Source organism: Arachis ipaensis, chromosome B5 (assembly GCF_059453495.1).
Source record: "Arachis ipaensis isolate K30076 ecotype BB chromosome B5, ASM5945349v1, whole genome shotgun sequence".
In the NCBI taxonomy this organism is placed as follows: Eukaryota; Viridiplantae; Streptophyta; class Magnoliopsida; order Fabales; family Fabaceae; genus Arachis; species Arachis ipaensis.
Window position 1 is genome coordinate 214,742 of NC_142440.1, and position 18,949 is coordinate 233,690.

The 18,949-nt window shown below is 30.3% G+C and overlaps 2 protein-coding genes across 3 annotated transcripts; one reads left to right on the top strand and one right to left on the bottom strand.

Annotated features, from left to right (window-relative positions):
- Nucleotides 1–6,225: 6,225 nt before the first annotated feature.
- Nucleotides 6,226–7,581, top strand: LOC107639896 (zinc-finger homeodomain protein 2). 2 transcript variants are annotated; one of them, XM_088489051.1, is made up of 2 exons: nt 6,226–7,209; nt 7,311–7,581. In XM_088489051.1, the coding sequence occupies exons 1-2, from the start codon at nt 6,438–6,440 to the stop codon at nt 7,316–7,318; spliced, it is 780 nt and encodes a 259-aa protein (XP_088345177.1). In that variant the 5' UTR covers nt 6,226–6,437; the 3' UTR covers nt 7,319–7,581. The 2 variants fall into 2 exon arrangements, with proteins under 2 accessions (XP_088345177.1, XP_088345176.1); XM_088489050.1 differs by having other exon boundaries at nt 6,274–7,363.
- Nucleotides 7,582–11,460: 3,879 nt separating this feature from the next.
- On the bottom strand, nt 11,461–12,583 carry LOC107641600 (uncharacterized). The gene is made up of 3 exons (XM_016345083.3): nt 12,500–12,583; nt 12,316–12,386; nt 11,461–12,205 (listed from the first exon to the last, which is right to left on the bottom strand). The coding sequence occupies exons 1-3, from the start codon at nt 12,543–12,545 to the stop codon at nt 11,546–11,548; spliced, it is 777 nt and encodes a 258-aa protein (XP_016200569.1). The 5' UTR covers nt 12,546–12,583; the 3' UTR covers nt 11,461–11,545.
- Nucleotides 12,584–18,949: the final 6,366 nt, after the last annotated feature.

Consider the following 18,949-nt stretch of genomic DNA (forward strand, 5'->3'; position numbering starts at 1 on the left):
GAATAGTTGATATTTATTTTTATATTTTTCGGATGTTCTTTTTTGATATATTTTTTTATGTTTTTTAGGAATGGTATTATATGTTTATATTTAAATAATCTTTGATTTGGTTGTTCTCTTTGCATAATAAATTAGAAAAATTGACTTATAAGAGCAAAGGACAACCCACAATTCATGAGGGATATATGTTTTCTATGCTTGTTAGCAAGTAATTTAGATAATTGGCTAGAGATAAATTTCAGGAAAAGAAGATGGATGGCTGTGGCAGAAGTAAAAGAAACATGTCCTTGGATGAAAGAGGCTTTAGATATATTGGTTCAAAGACAAATTCAGTTGTAGATTGTAAAAATTGTAGGCATCACTTGCTTTTGGAACCTGCAAAAGGTGTGAAAGAGTAAGAAATTAGAAAGGGATTCTGAGATTTTTGGAACTGAATGAGTCAAAATTGATTATCAACTTGGAAAATTATAATTCATCATGGTTACAACTTGCAATTTGTCCCCTGTAGTTTGTTTTCTTTTTGTATATATTTGTGTTGGTATAGTCAAAATCAAAAATTGAAATTGAATATAGAATATAGAATTAGTTGAAAGATGTAGTAAGTAGGAGTGTACAAAATGCAATTCATTCTTTTATTCATTTGATTATTTTTGTAAGAACGACAAATAAATAACTAGAAGTGTAACAAAACACTTCTGTCAAGTCTCTTTGGCAAAAAGATATTGTGTTTCTTATCATTTGTTACATGTTTAAACATTGAATTATATACACAACAACAAAAAAAAATTATTCTTATTACTAATGATTGGATTATTAGCATGTCTTAAGATTTAGAGAAGAGTGTATGCTAGTTTAACAATGTTTTTCATTGCTCTTAGATTTTTAACAAAATATTATAACAAATTTGAGTTTTAAAGTCACATTACGCTAGTGATTAGAAATAGGTCACAATTAGATAGTTTCTTGAGCAGAAGCAATTCTATTATTTTCTTTTCATTTTATGTTTAAGAACTAACAAGAAGCAACTACTAATTGTGAACAATTTTGATTCCATCATCAAAATAGAAGAATCAATAATGCCAAAAAGCTGTGTGATTATTGTTAGTTAAATTACAATTAATTTATACAAATCATCATTATTAAGCATTGTATTAGGAAAAATCATCGTTGATTAACATGCATGTGATGTTCTGTGTTTTGGTTTTGTTTTTTACTTATGTGGGATAAGCTTTTTTAATTTAACATTCACATGGCTTCTATTAAAGTATCATCCATTTAGTATAGAAAAAGAACATCCTAATACTTGACAGAAGTAACATCCACTTAAATATTTGCAAAAATAATCATGTACCTACACGAAGAAACATACCGAGTAGGACTTAAAAAAGAGGGCCATGCAATTTTTAAAGAAATACAGTCATTCACAACTACAACACAAGAATACTCAAAAAATGTATAAAGTAACATCCATTTAGTAAGAAAAAAGAACATCATAATGCTTAACAGAAGTAACATCTATTTAGATCTTTGCAAAAACAATCAGGTACCTACACAGAGAAAAATGCCGAGTAGGATTTTTAAAAAAGAGGTCATGCAATTCTAAAAGAAATATAGACATCCACAACTACAACACAAGAAAATTCAAAAAATGTATAAAGTAACATCTAGTTAATATGCAAAAGGAACATCCTGATGCTTAACAAAAGTAACATCTACTTAGATATATGCAAAAACAATCAAGTACCTATTCGGAAAAACATGCCGGATAGAATTTAAAAAAAGGAAAATACAACAGCCCCAAACTCAATAAAGAATCACCCACATACATAGCAAATCGAACATCTTTTTGATGTGAACAGAAACATCTACAAATTGGAAAGAAAAAAAGGGTTCAGATTCACCATCTTTAGATAACTGAATCAATTGTGATTGACATACAACATACAACCTAAGTGAGCATATACAAGTAGAGTCAACTAAATTACAGCCATTCTCAATAAATTTGAAAACCATCCGTACATGCAGAAAGCAATTACTTCCTAAAAAAAGCCTGTGCAACGCGTGCATACAGAATCCACAAATTCATGGAACAAATAACAGTATAGAAAACAATTTAAATCATAAACATTTTGAATTGGAAAGAACAAAAATTTCTTCCTAAAAAAAGCTATACAATCTATAATAACAGTAATATTCAATCTATAATTGCTTCCAATTCAGCATAATTAAACACAAATCAAATAAAAAAAAATCCCAATTACTTCTTCCCTCCAATATAGGATTTGAAAAAGAAATAGATACATATTCAAACATGGTAAAAACAAGGATAGGGGACTCATGGTGGGAGGATGGCGGCGCAGCGGCGGGTAGCGCGGCAAGGAGGAAGGTCGGCGACGACGATGGACACAGACGTCGCTCGGAACACGCATGGAGGCGCCGGCAAAGACGACACCTGGAATTGGGTGGAGGTGGCAGGTTGGTCGACGCGGCAACAACGTTGGTAGTGGAAGTCTCGACAATGGTGGCCGTTCCACATTGGCGGTGACTTCACCGACCGATGGCAGTGGCGTAGCAGGGATGTCGAGTGAGGGAGGAAGAGGAAGGATTGTGTGGTGAATTTTTGAATTCTACTGAATGTAAACTTGAAAGGTGAGGTTAGGGTAACTAGTGGTAAATATTTAGGGGTGTTTCTTCAGTTGTTTGGGCTTTTTGTTAGGAAACCCAGTTGAATTGGCTGGTAGTTGGCAAATACTGAGTTAGTTCCCTAGTGGAATTGTTTTGTTATATATTTTTATTAACTTTATTTAGTGCTCATAAAAATCTGTTTTGAAATGCTCTTAAATATTGTAAAGTCACATATTGATTTAACGTATATTTTTTTAGAATGTTACCTCAATTTTGTTATAATTTAATTTTTTTCAAGGGGCGAGGAACTATTGCCATTGTCCTTGTTGAACAAAGAATCATAAAATTTAGTGATGAAGTTAAGACTTTCGGACTCATCATGAAAGTATGTTTACTAAGACTTTTCTTGGATTTTGGGTTTCTTTTAAATTTAATGCATTTCTTTTGATCAAAATATCAATTGTAGGTATTTAGTTACATCCATAAATTGTGACCATTCTTGCATTCCATATATGGCTATGAACTATGACCTATGGTTGATAGTGCTTTGCAAATTGTTGATACTTTTCACTTGCAGTGTTGCTATGCAAATGTACCGTGATTTCTGTAGTTAAGATAACAAATTTTTAAGTTATGAATTAGATTTTATTTTTTAGTATTATTCTTGAATCAATACAAGACTTAACATCTGAAACTCTGCGCATCATATTTGAGTTAATATTCTTTTTGATTCTAAGATGAGACCTTACTTTTACTAGATGAATTTATGAAATTCAAAAAGACACATAAACCTACACATAAAATTATTTAAATTTTGAGTATTTATCAAATTATAAATTTCAAAACGAAAAAAATCAATAGATAAACATGTAACTCACATGAAATGCATGCTGGTTTATATCAAGGCACTCTTTACCAATTGAACTAATGAAGCATATAATTCAATTTTAATGAGTATTTATTTTGATGATGATAAAAAAAAAAGGAACAAGAGAAAAAAAAATTATTTAATTTTCGTTTCATTTCATGTTTTAATATCTTACTAATACATGATCACTTTTGTTCTTTAGGATGCTACAATTGACATTCCAAAAGGAAGATGTAACTTATAGAGTTAGTTGTACATTAAAAATTCAGAGTTATTGTCTTAGGTACACATTAAAATAGTTAAAACAACTTATTTTATTTAAAGTTTAATTGCTCCATTATTATTCAATTTTGTTGACTAGTGATTAATTATTTTATTGATATAAAAATGTTGTAATTAAAATATTTTTTAGTGAGCAGATTTTATGCTTTGCAGATCCAATAATCAACGTAATTAAAATACAGAATTAAATTATCAAAAGTTGAACAACTACAAAATTAAATTCTTAAAATTAAAGATTATATTACATAATCAAATGTTGAAAAATATTCAATAAATTAGAGTATTTTGTATTTATATTTACCAAGTGATATGTTATCATAAATTTTTGTAGTTGTATAAGACTAATAGTTAGATTATTTAAAAATATAATGCTGACTTAGTACATAAATCAATAATACATAAATATCTATTATTAAAAACATAATTTATAATTTGAAACCAATAAATTTATGAAAAAAATTGTCTTTGACCCGGACATTTGCCCGGCTTTTTGCTAGTTTAAGTTATAACGTTGTATCTTTAAACAATATTTTCATTATTTTGAGAATGAATAACAAGATTAATTTGATAATATTTTGAGAGAGAATAATAAGATTCAATTAATATAAATATTGTATATTTTAGTTAAATTACTGCGATGCTCATTAAAATTTTATTTATTTGTATTAAAAAAAAAACACCTTCAACTGGGAAAAGAAGTTAGTTGTATTATATCCATTAATGTATATCTCTCAAGTTTTTCTTTTTTCGAGAAATTAAAATTTCAGAATATCTAATTATTTTAGGGAATTATACTACACTATCTTACAAAATTAGAAGGTGCATACTTTCATAGTTTGTATAGTTGAAAAAATTTCAAGTGTTCTATTAACTAAAATTATTTATATTAAAATTAATTTTCAAAATTTCGAAAACTTGTGGAAAAACTTTAAACCATTAGCTAGATTAAAAGTACTAGCATGCCCTTTATATAGAGAAGCGCATAGTATCTATTTCTTTATTTTGATATTAAGATAATATTGATTTATTTTTAATTTAATATATAACTACTAAATAAATATTATATATGCGTATATATTAACGATAATTTTAAGTAGTATAAAAAACATATTTATTAATATTTTTTAATATGTTTCATCTCTTATGTATAATTATATTGAAATGAATGTCTAAGTATTAATTTTGATACGATAAAATAACATGAGAAAATTGATGCATTAAAAACAAATAGAGTAAATCAAATTTGGTTGGTCTAATTTGTTTAAGCAAATGTCAGAAATTTAAATTAAGTCTTGTACATACAATAACTCATTAGCCAATAATAAATTTTTAAATAGAGCTTAGTATTTAATACTGTTGTAAATTAATCTTTGGTCTGTTGGATTAGAAATTTTGTGAGAAACAAAAAAAAATAGAATAAACCTTATATTTGATTCCAAAAAAAAGATGCAATGATAGACAGGGAATGTGTATTTATACATTGACATCCAACTACGACCGAATGTGAATTTTAAAAGGAAGGTCGTTGAATAAAAATGTAATACTGTGAAATGATTTAGAACGGATGAGGTTTTCTAAAATAATGAGAGAAAATAAGTCTCTACTCATGATAATGATAATGAAAATGATATTTTTATTTTAGCAATGGGTGGTTTTAGTGTAACATGTTTGTTTTAGAACACTAATAGTAATGTTGACGTATGTTATTGTTATTAATTGGATGAGGAATGTTAGGAGTAGTAACTTTTGTGATTTGTAGTTATCAAATAGCCATGAATGATAATTTTAATGGTATGAGATTAATATGAGATTTCATCTAATGACTTATTTTTTTTTGTTGACCAAAATTTAACAAAGTTGCTAGCCCTAGACTTTTCGAATTGGGAATGGTTGTTGATGGTGTGATCCTACTCATAATGTAGTTTTGTAAGACTGGCGAAATATCAATAACAATAAATCACTTGTACGTGGGGGCCGGGGACATTCTCCCTCTAACCCCGTTGCGAAATTTGTGTCTTTATCATCTTGCACCATTCAAATTATCTTTATATCATTCCGAATAAAGTTTATTTTTTTTAAATCTACGATTCTAAGCCATGAAATAACCTACCTGTAAACTCACTAATTAAATCTCTAATAGTGGCCTTAGCCAACAATTTCCACTTGAAAGTTTATCCCTCTCTGTTTGTTGGGCTTTGTGATGTTGGGCCTTTATTCCTTATTCCGAAGGATACAAGTAATTAACATTATCTACAAAATGTTATATTTATCCATTTTTGTGCTCATCTGCTACGGTGCAGAGTAGTACTAATGTCCCCAAGAACAGTGACAGCTCTTCACCATTCATCCAGCAAGGGGGTAAAAATGAGAAATCACCGCCTGACATGACCGGGTATAGCCGGTTGAAGGACAATAGAGGGTTGAAGTAGTTTTACAGTGATGGTGATGATGATGACGATTAATAAGAACACAACAGAGAACCGAAAAAGTATATGAATGAATCAAAACCCCTTTCGACAAACAAACCTCTCTCCCTCTCTCTCTCTCTCTCTCTCCCCCCGATGCAAAGTTGCAAACCAAAACAAAACCAAAGTAGAGAGAGAAAGTAACACTAATTAGCAGAGAAGAATAGGAGAGAGAGAGTAATCAGAATTTTCAAGAGATGGAATTCGACGAGCAAGAGGAGCAAGAAGAAGAGCTGTGTGTGCCAGGAGGAACGGGTTATGACCCTCTTGGAAACCCGACCCGGGTTAAAATGTCCGGTTCGGAACCCATGTTGGTGGTTCAACCCATGACCGTGAGGAACAACAACAACAACAACAGCAGCAACATGGTGAAGCCAAGATACAGAGAGTGTTTGAAGAACCATGCCGTGGGGATCGGCGGACACGCACTCGACGGTTGCGGCGAGTTCATGCCCGCCGGCACGGAGGGAACCCTCGACGCACTCAAATGCGCCGCCTGCAACTGCCACCGCAACTTCCACCGCAAGGAGACTGAGCTCGCCGGAGCAGGACCAGGAGGAGGAGGACCTTATCTCCTGACTCACCACCCCCACCACCACCAGCCGCCGCCGTTTGCGGCCTACTACCGCACTCCGGCGGGGTACTTACACGTGAGCGGGGGGCAGCAGAGAGCGGGAACACTGGCTCTCCCTTCGACCTCCGGAGCCGGAGGTGGAGGAACAGCGCGGGATTTCGAGCAGGAAGACGTGAGTGGCGGTGGCGGGGGCGGAGGAGGAGGGTCATCATCACGGAAGAGGTTCAGGACGAAGTTCACGCAGGAGCAGAAGGAGAAGATGCTGGAACTTGCAGAGAGATTGGGATGGCGGATTCAGAAACACGACGAGGGTGCGGTTCAAGAGTTTTGTAACGAGACGGGTGTGAAGCGGCATGTTCTCAAGGTTTGGATGCATAACAACAAACACACCCTCGGTAAGAAGCCCTAGTTCCCTACTCTCTCACTCCATACACGCTTACGCTTTCAGGTTCCCCTATAACCATTCATCTCTCTCTCTCTCTCTCTTAAATCTTAGCTTCATGAAAAGGAATGTATATTGGGTGAGTTGGGTGGATTGGAGAAACAAAGGTGGGAAATTGCGCTTGCTACTGCTACTGCTGCTGCTGCTACTACTATTACTGTTGATTTCTTTTTTAGGGTTTCTTTGTGTTTTCTTATTCTTGGGGGATCGTATTATTTATGTATGTTGCTAGCTAGAGGAGTTGCCTTGTTTCATAGGAGGGGGATCGCACGCATTGTACTAGAATTAATTAGAGCCCACGGATTAATATTATAATTTCATGATCAACTCAACTAATTTCTTTTCAATCGTCATACACTACTCTACAACCTTATATATATCAAGTAACACTTGTTTTATATATATTTAGGACCTCCTTTTTTTCTCTTTCACATACACTACTTCAGCTAACATATACACCTTAAAAAATGATCCGAGGGGGATTATGTATTAATTAAGATTAATTGGTTGATCTCTTGCATATAGGCCATTAATCATTTGTCGGTGTTCAATGAAAATGTATCTTATATTTTATTATTATTCTTTCAAGATCCTTTGTTCAATAAGCTATTTCTTTTTATAATAAATGGCTAGTTAATAATTACTTGCTGTGTTCAATTTGATAATAATGGACAAGGTTTAATTTGATTTTTCATCATGATCTGGGTGTGTTAAATGGAGTGTTCTTAAATGTTATTGCATGTGAGTGCTGTTCTATAAATGTGGCATCATGTTTTTTCACTCAAAGTTTGGTCAGTCAGAGACGCTTGCAATTTTAATTTGTCCAATTTTTATGGCGTCTCTGTTTTTTCTTACAACCATTGATGATTTTGACCAACCCTTAAAATTAATTAATTCCCTTGTAAGTTTGCAAAGAGCTATAGGGCTACATGCACATAGGGGACACAATTCTTTTCTCTGCAATTCTCCTCAACTACCTCCATCAATGGCGCTATTTCAAGAGACCTGAATGAAGGGAAGAATCTATTAGGATCCCTAGAATCTCTGTCGTGTCAGATCCCTACTCCAAAATCATGCTCTCAACTAGTTGCATTTAATTAAACTCTCTAACAAAGTGTGTATGTACAGTACAATGTTAACTACTAAATAATTAATAAACATAAATAATAATGCTAGGTCGTAGCTAGCTAGCTAGGTATTATTAATGAATGTAATGGAATGCAATATACACCTTTATGGCTTCAAACAGCTTTAATGTGTGCATGCTAAAGGGGGGACCTGGTTGATTACTTGAGGAAACATGGAGAACCATGCTCATTTTAGAACCTTTCCTCATTTTCTGACTACACCTATTGCTTCCTTTCTTATGTCTTCTTTCTCTATCAAATTATGCAATTATTAATTTGATACAAAGATAATAAGTGTATGTAATATAGTTTGACCCGAGTAAAGTATCTAGCAGTTTGACCAATCAATAATGGGGTAAAAAGCTTGTTGATTGGCACTTTGCTTGTGAAGGGAGTAGCAAGGTCTCAAAGAAGAGAGGAGTGGTGAGATGCTTTGCTTGTTTTGGGGGGGTGGTCTCAATTAGCATCAGTTAAAGCTGCATGCATATGCTCCAATATGTGGCCCACATTATGTTTGTAATGGGAAATATGGAATCCCCTTCCTTTGGTGCTTTTGTTTTTGTGTGTTTAGGTGGTTTGTTGAAAAAAGGACATCATGTCCATATCCTTCACTGTCTTCTTCTCTCCCTCTCCTACAAACATGTACATGACTTAACGGCTACTGTCTCCATGCTCCCTTAATTGGACCATTCCATTCCAACACCAATTGGACGGTCAAATCAAATCACCAACCTCTTTTCAAAAACTTGGCATACTTGTTCATCCATCATATCCCAAAATTTCCCATTATTCATTCTCATCATCACCAATTGTTACTTTGTTTTCTCTTCAAATCTTTAACCATTTAAACCAAGTTAACGTAGCTCTTTTTGCTAGGAACTATTAGCGTGTTCAAGTACTTATCAATGAAAGTGCACCTTGCTTATGTACGTTAACTAAGCTCGTCAAATTTTCATGCGAAACTAGTTAAGTTGAGACCAACAATTACGTTTAACAATTAATTCATGCAATTTGTACTATGAAGAAAGAAAGTAAACTGTCAGAAATAAATTCTTTTTTCTTTTTTGGCCCCCCTTTGTAACAAAAAGATAGCAGACCCAAACAACATAGATATCAATAGAGAATATAGTACAAGACTTGTTGAATACAATTATTTGTGTATTTTTACATTATTGTCTAAAATGATCCAAGTGATGAAGCCCTGTCATTAACAACAACAATTTTCATGGAGAGTAGTGCATATTTATAATAATTAGACTAAAAAGTTATGATCAGAAGTTAAACGAGTAAAGCTACATTAAAACGAGAAAAAGTGTAGAATAATGTTTTTCCCCTTCATTGTTGGTTTAGTGAAGATCATAAGGGTGAAAAAATAATTAAAAGTAATAAAGCTGCAAGAAGCGCAGAATGTATGGTTGTGGATGAGAGTCAACTGGGGGCAAAGAAGTAACAAGAGGAGAGAAGGAGGGACCAAGAACAAAGATTCGTTTGGATTACAAAAAGCTTTTTCGAAAGCAAAAGAAGAAAAGAAAAGGGTTCAATTCCAAGGAAGTTGGCTTTGTGAAGTTGTATGTAAGCATGTGGGTTGTGTTATGAGCTGACTTTGGTGTTCCTATAGCTAGTTTAGTTAGAGCTACCCTACTGCTTCCCAATATCCAAACAATGACCTTGTGCTTTCGCAATGATTCCTAAGGGCCTATATTGACTCCCACAACCACAACAATCTCACCACATGATCTTTTCAAATTACAATTTACAAGGGTAAATTAATCAATGTAACCTAAGTAATTTTTCGAACCTTCTTCCCTCCCCGTCTAGTTAATTCCTTTCTAACGCAAAGGTAGAATAGAAATACGCTTTTAAAGTCGATTTCAACATAAAATCTCAGTTAGAGTAACTAATTTGGCCCCCTTTATTTTTTCGGAATGAGAGAATGGAAACTTGGTCTAATGTTTTTGGTGTATCCCACATACTATTTGGTAACTTTTTCTTTTCAAAATTTGGGCTTCATTGACATTGTTATGGACCAAGTAAATTTGAGAAGACAAGCTCTACTCAAAATATGATCCAGGAACGGAAGAGTAAGAAACATGAAAGTGTTGTAGGCTCTAGTTCCATATCCCGGCCCAAAGTTTTCAAGATAAGTTTGCTGACTTATCGGTATTTACATGAAACATTTCTCTGCCAAACAGACCTTTTCATAATGAGAATTTAAATGCAACTTGAGGTTTTTTTTTTCATATATATATATATATATATATATATATATATATATATATATATATATATATATTACTGAGTGTATTTATATTTATATATTGTCATTACATATCTTAGATACACAGGATAAAAAACAATTAAACATAGATCTCAGCTGCTGTGTACCTAAAATGTGTTATATGTTATATCTCTGTAGATATATCTACATATCTTTTTAAATTTGTAACACATTCTGGATATATAACATCAAAAATCTATGTTTAATTATTTTTATCTTATATACTCGACATGTGTAATGTCAATGTATAAACATAAATACACTCACTAATATGTATATTGGTAAATAAAAAATCCTATAATTTGACCATAAATATATAAAAAAAAAATTTGTATACACAAATATGTATTTATATATAAATATATATATTATTTAACTTATTTTTAACGCATATTTTATATAAATAACTAATTTAATAATTAGTGTATACATAACATATTATGTAAGAACTTCATGTGTTACTAGAATTGAATAGGTCAAATTATACTCTGCCTCAAAGTCAATTTAAAAATGATAATTATCTTTCATATATAAAGATTGTCTTGGGCACATTTTAAAGCGATCTATAACTTTTAATGCAATTAAATTCAATTTCAAAATTTGCATGAATGGAAAATGCTAATTTTGACAATTAAAAGGAATCCAACAATAAGAGAAAAATTGGAATTTCTCTAACAAAATTACAAAAAAAAAATAGTGATAAGGACAATTTAGACCGGAACAATACAAAAAAAAATATTTTCCATTCTATCATGCATTATTTGTCATTAGAGAGAAAAAAAAAAAAACCCAAAAAAACTTATGTCATCAATTCATCATTTGGTATGTAGCAACATAAAAGAAAAGGCCAAACAAAAATCAGCACATACCCCAAACAAGATTTTTCAAAATTTCCATTCCAATTGAAGTATCTTCTCCTTGTCCACACTTGCACTCTTTTTTCCTTGGCATGGGGATCCACCATTATTCTTTCCCTTCCCACATTCCAATTTAGAGTTTGAGAAAACATTCTTTAGGTCAAAACTCTTGTGCTTTGACTTTGACCCTCCATTTGATCTGTTGACAGCAGCAACAACAGGACTTGAAGAATCTTCTCTTAGTGTATTGACCCAATCAAACTTTTTACTTTTTGCACCAAAACCATTCACTTCTTTCACAACAGTTTTTGGACAAACCCTTTTTGCAACATCTTTAATTTCAACCTTTGTTCTTCTTCCCCCTTCCATTCTTATCCATATATTCACCCCAGAAAATGTTCCATTGTTACTAATTCTTATGATGTTATTATCATTTAGTAATAGTTGGTGGTTGTTGCCATATTCAGATGCATATTTTGCATTGTTCCTCTCCTTCCTCTGCTTGTAAATCCTGCGCAACCGAAGCGCCAGGCAGTAGATACTCTCCTTAATCTCGTCTTCTAAATGCTTCTCAATCTCCATTTCAAGCTCACTTCTTATTTTCAATTCCTCTGCTGAAATTATGGCACATCCTAGTATCTTCTTCTTCTTGTGACATTCCCTTGTGTGATTTTCAGTTGTTTTCACCTGCAATTTTAACAAAGAATATATAATACTCAGGAAAAAAGTGGCTAAAATTTCATACATATGTAGCATTTAATTTAACAATAAAACTTAGAAAACTTAGTAGTAATAACATTTTGGGACTCCAGGGCTGAACTAAGAAGCCAACTAGTGCTATCAAATTCAGTAATCTCTGATGACAAATCTGCAAAAGACAAAGATTCCCACTAAGAATTTTTGTCAGCAAAAATTTACAAGAAATGAAAACAAGTTAGTAATACTTAATTAGATTAGAATAGAAACAAATCACTACTGAACCTATAATTTCTGCCTTATTGAACTTTTCTTGCTGTTGATGATCCATGTAATATTGGTACTTATTTATCAGTGCTTAATTAAACTCGGAGAATATAGCATGATAAAATTGCATTATATATATAAGCATGGTTGATGTGGACCTATTGTGATGGGACATGTGACATTTTTGGGGTGCTTAGCGAAAAGATGACAGTTAGGGAAGTTGTTTCAGTTAGATAACACAAATTTAGGAGCCAAATAGCTCTAACTGAACATAATAATAAATATAGCTATAGTGTGTTATTATTTGGCGGTGATGTTAGGTAGCCAAAAAATAATTACAATATAAGAATATTACATAAAAATTTCTATTCTCTTGACAAGTAAGTGATATACATCTTTTTATCACTTATCCTCCTTATCATCTATTATTTTGCTACATGTTTAGAGTCATTAATGTTCTTTCCAAAATTAATTTCAGTTTCTTCCAAATCAAATCCCTTACATCTCTCAATCATATTATTATCCATTAAAATGCAATAATTCTCTATAAAAAATATGAAAATTAAATTAAAAAATTTTAACAACTTCTATTATACATCTTATATTTTACATATAGATTATTAAAAAATAAAAAATAAACAAAAATTAAAAAATATTTTTTTTAAAAAATTATTAACTCGTCATATTAAAATCAATAAATAAGCATACATATGAATATTAAATAAAAATATTAAAATAATTAAAATTATGGCCTATTAGTGCACATATGAGATAATTTGAAAAATACAATAAGATGTATAGTTTAAAATTTGATAATATTAATTATAAAAATTTATTAATTATAAACATTATAGGTATGAAATTATAAATATTATGAATACAAATTATAGATGTTATTAACATGAAATTATGGATGTTATGTGTATAAATTTATAGATGTTATGTGTAAATTTATCAATTGAATAGATTAATTTAAGAATTTGATATTTTTTTAAATTCAATTATGATAAAATTTAAAAAATATCTGTGTTAACTTTATATTTACATATGCAATAACTAAAAAATGATATGTGTATGAATGTAATATCTAATAAACATGAATTTAATTTTTAGATGTTAGTTGTATGTAATTATGGATGTTATGTATATGTACGTATGAATGTTATGTGTATGAACTTAGTTAGTATACAATATAATTATAATTGCACATAAAAGCACAAAAAAAAATTAAAACAGTTTATTACCATACCTCATCAAAGCTAGTGTGGTTTTTTATATTCTCGAGAATTGGTTGACTGACAACAACCTCGTCGGGTGAGTCCGTCTATTGTTCAAATTCTTCTACTATAGGTACCGTATTAAGGACGAATTCAAATATCATACTATTTGCAACGATAAACGCGACTCCTTGTAAAATTTCTTGATTTATACACTATTCTGCTTGCAATGGTATTATAGTCATGATTTTTGAATGATCATAATTAAATTAATGGAAGATATATATTACAAAGAATCAAGTGCAAGTAAATGCCTTAACGGAAACAAAGAATTAATGATTTTTTTATATTTTCATTGATTGATATTAAATACCTTAAGGAAAACAAAGAATCAAGTGTAATTAACTCAATTAATGTATATTATCATTACCGTCCATTCTTCTTATTATTATTAATATTTAATGTATTCTTAAATATAAAAATTAAATTATAAAAAAATATTAAGTATTGATTACAAGAATGACTAATAGTAAGGAATATGATATTATAATTAATATTATTAATAAGTAGAATTGATAAGAATATGATAAGTGAAATGATAAGAGAGTGAGATAAAAAATAAAATTATTATTAAGTGATATAAATAAAGTAAATTATATAAACTTTTGACTAATCATGACTAAAAAAAATTATGTTACCAAACTTTTTCCTTATTTGGCCATGCACGAATTGATACACAAGATTTTTCTAAAATAATATAAAACATTGTTCTTTACGTGGAAGTAATAAGGGTTACTTGGGTTGCCCTTAAAGCAAAATCAAGCATAGGGTACAATACCTAGTTACCCACATGATTGATGTATCTCTATTGGATGTGTACACTTGTCTTTGTTATTAAGGTTACTTGAAGCCTTGAAGAAGGGGAACCTATTTAATAATATATTTACCTTCTAACTCTTTTATGATTTTATGTAATTAGTTATTTATTGCCACCTTAACACCACCCCTTTGCAAACTAATAATTTTACCATTAATGCACATGTAGTTAAATCATGCCAACAAATTTTGCTACGAGTACAGATATCTAACACATTTATTTCTAATGATATTAAAGTTCACCTTAATATATCATTACTTGCTTTGGTTCCTTGGCATCAATATTTTAACTTTATTTAAAAAAAAAAAAAATTTCTATCTACTAATATTTTGAATAACCATAAAACTATTTTTTAAAGAACAAAACTAAATTTATACCCATAAAAAATGAGATTTTTGTGATAAAAATATCCAACTCTTAAAATTTTATAAACTTTTAATAAAAATTAACCAAAATCTTTAAATTATCCATCTTTTTTATCTTCGATATCTAATATTATTATCACCGTCAACACCAACGTCCACAACCACAGTTATGTCACTGTCCTCCCCAAATCCTTCCTCCCAAACCTAAATCCACCATCATAATATGCAATACCATCACACTAACATACACCCTCCTCCTTCACCACCACCACGACATCGCCAACTTTAAGCTAAAGGCCTTCACCACCACCTTAGCCTTCTCGTCCATTCTTCTCTCTACTCCTCTTCTTGCCACCATTGCCGACATTTTCGGCCTCATCCTTGCAAGATCGAAGCAATTCGCGAATGACGTACCTAAAAGTTTATATTTCTGGTAGATTAGTCTTTAGAGGAAAAAAAATGCCAATCAAGTCTTTCACAATAATAGGCGTGGATAAGTTATGTTCAAATTAAGACTTTCTACATTGATGATAAAAGTTAATCTAGAAGTAATATGTCCACGACTATTATTGTTGAGGATTTCATTGATTTTTTTCCCCCAAATATTAATCTATATCAAAATTTTATTTGTTACTTTATTCTAAAATTGATTAATAATAGTGACATTCCAGTCGGTGGTAATAGACATTGCTACTATTAAATTTTGAAAAAGATAAGTTAAATTTATCGATACTAAAAATTAAGACTTGGTTTGATAAAGCCTTTTAAAAAGGTATTTGTGCTTTTGAAAAGCACAAGCACCTTATTTTGCGTTTGGTAAATAAAAAAATTTACGTAATTGTATTTGCAGCTTTTAAAAGTTAGGGGTGCTTTTAAAAGTATCTAAGCGGAGAATTTTTAAAATTAGTTTGTGCTCTTCAAAATAAAAAAGTCTAATAAAAAGTACTTTGAGAAGTTATAATTGGGCTTGTTTCAGTGAGCTTTTAAGAAAGGTCTTTTTTCAAGTTATCTTTTTTCAAAAGATCTTATTAAAAAGTAAAAGTAATTTTATATTTGGATAACTCATGCAAAAATATCTTTTTATTTATCAATTATGTTTGGGTATAATCATATAAAAATATTTTTGTTTATTTATTACGTGAAAAACATCTTTTTTTTTAGAATTTTTTTAAAAAATATAAATTTTAACTTCTCAAAAAAAATATTTTTTTTCTAGTACTTTTACTTTTACTACTAGAAATTTACCAAATACGCTAAAAAAAATCTTTTTTTATTTGAAAAGATTTTTTTTATCAACTCAATGGCACCAAAACAAACACTTTACATCTTTTTTTAAAAGATATTTTTTCTTTAAAAAAATATTTTTTCACATAGTAAATAAACAAAAAATACTTTTATATAGTTATACCCAAACATAATTGATAAATAAAAAAATATTTTTATATGAGATATGTAAATATAAAATTACTTTTATTTTTCTATAAGATCTTTTGAAAAAAGATATTTTCTTAAAAATTCACCTAAACAAATCTATTATAGTAATTTTAAATTTTAAATTTAAAAGTACCTAGTGGTTGTTATAATATTTTTAAATTTTAAAACTATTTTACTAAACATATATATATGTTATTACTTGTGTTTGTTAAAAAATTTTTTTAATTTAATTTATTAAATATAAATATTATAACTTTTAAAAAACAAAAATTTATCCAAACTAAATCTAAAATTATTGGTAAAATTAAATAAATAATTTTTTATTAATTTTTAGAGTATAATTTTATGGGAAAAATTCTACATCCATGTAAAAATTATATGGATGGTATTCAAGCAACTTTCACTCCATGCCCCACTCCCCTGTTTGTTTTACATGCGCCTCTTATAACCTATATAACGAATCTTTATTTTGCGTTATCAACGTTTCTCAACGTAAACCTTTTCAAACAACGTAAACCTCTTTCGCGTTTTTCTTCTTCTTCTTCTTCTTCAACCGAATTAAATTCGTCGTTCATCTTCTTCTTTATTTTCTTTTTCAATCTGCACTTTTGAATTGAAACAATGAATGAATCAACTTCAAATCAGTTGAATGAGCGCGATTTTGATGATTCTTCTGAAACGCATCAATTTGATGAGGTTTGGATTATTGAATTCTGAATCGAATTTAATGGAATGAAATTGCTAATTTTATTTGAAGTGAATTAAATGGTCTGAGGTTACATCTGAATTGAATTGAATTGATAATATGTAACTGTGAGTAACTGTGAATGAGTAACTGTGAGTAACTCTCAATATATGTGAGTAACTTCTCGGTTCGGTAAGTACTAAAGAGGTAGTTCATCACGTTTATCTTTTCGGTTCGGTCCACATAATGCAGTCTAACAAAAATTAGACCAATATGTTCTGTTTTCTTTCCTAAGCACTATATAATTGTTTCACCGTAATTAAGATTTCGGTTCACCATAATTAAGATTTCGGTTCACCATAAAATTCTCTCCATATATGCCGATCCTCGTACAGCTCTGCATACTAAATCGAACTTATAAGGTGTGGTGAACCGAAAACAATAACTACCAATAAAAAATCACATTCCAATATCAACTACCACACACGAACTATGATCGATTCAGCAGAGAATGAAAGTGGTTAGAGATGATGGAGGTGAGTAGATCTGACTTAAGTGGTGTTGTGTATAAATATTATTAATATACAGGTTAGTGGATAATTTATGTGCCAAATATTAAATTGAGAAACTTTTATTTCAAATAAAAAATATATTTTATACGTTGTTTCACCTACACCATATCTTGTCAGGTCCAGTCACACACTAATGCCATATATAAATTATTAGAGACACTTTTTTTTTAATGTTTATCAAAAATAAATATATTTTTCGGTATATAAGAATAAAGTGATTATTATGGTATTTATAAGATAACGATTAATTTATTAAAATAAATAAAAATTATTATTTAATTTAAAAAATATAAAATAAATAATTTTTAAATATTTAAAATTTATTATAAAAAATAAAGTAGATTAAATTTAAATAGCAAGTAATAAGCATGTAAATTTTATCTAAGAATAAATAGTATTATGTATATTCGGTTCACTATAATTAAGATTTTGGTTCACTATAATTAAGATTTCGGTTCACCATGAGTACTATGTTCGGTTCACCATGAGAATTTAGCATTCAGGGTTCAGAGTTCAGTGTTTAGGGTTCGCGTTTAGGGTTTAGGGTTTAGCGTTCAGGGTTCAGAGTTCATAGTTCAGGGTTCGGGTTCAGGGTTTAGGTTTTAGGGTGTAGGGTTTAAGGTTTATGTTTTAGGAATTTAGGGATTTAAGATTTATAGGTTCAGGGTTCAGTGTTCAGGGTTTTGGTTTTAGTGTTTCGGGGTTCAATGTGTTTTTACCTTTCGGTTCGTTCAGTGTATTAATTTTGGTTCACTATGTTCTTTTGGAGTTCGAATGTATTGGTAAAAACAGTGATTGCAATCACTGAGAATTTGGAATAAAACAGCAGTCAGACAGTTCTAACACACACACATATATATATATATATAAATTAATATATTAGATGAGTAATCCATCTTGAATCAAATATAAATATTAACAATTTATACATACGTTGATATTAAGAATAGATATATACATTAACATTAACATATATACATTTGAAAGAAGCATTATTCGGTTCACCATGAGTACTATACAATTGTATTTGAAAGAAGCATTGTTTGGTTCACCATCTTGATTTTATATAATGGATTATGTTTCGTTCACTCAATACTATACAATTGTATTGTGTTCGGTTTATCATGAGTACTATGTTCGGTTCGCCATGAGTACTGTGTTCGGTTCACCACGAGTACTATGTTCGGTTCATTCTGCACTATTCAAAACTCTTCTTCCTCACCTTCTACTACTTCTTCACCAAAGAGAGAAGGAGGAAAAGACAAAAAAATACAGCAGCAACAACAACAAAAGAATGACGATAAGGAGAAAACACGTG

Bases quoted from the DNA above. Each gene is read 5' to 3' on its own strand.
- LOC107639896 (XM_088489050.1), top strand. From the start codon at position 6,438: ATGGAATTCGACGAGCAAGAGGAGCAAGAAGAAGAGCTGTGTGTGCCA.
- LOC107641600 (XM_016345083.3), bottom strand. From the start codon at position 12,545: ATGGATCATCAACAGCAAGAAAAGTTCAATAAGGCAGAAATTATAG. The intron at 12,387-12,499 runs GTTCAGTAGTGA...TGTCTTTTGCAG, and splicing joins CAATAAGGCAGAAATTATAG to ATTTGTCATCAGAGATTACT. The intron at 12,206-12,315 runs GTTATTACTACT...TTAAAATTGCAG, and splicing joins CAGCCCTGGAGTCCCAAAAT to GTGAAAACAACTGAAAATCA.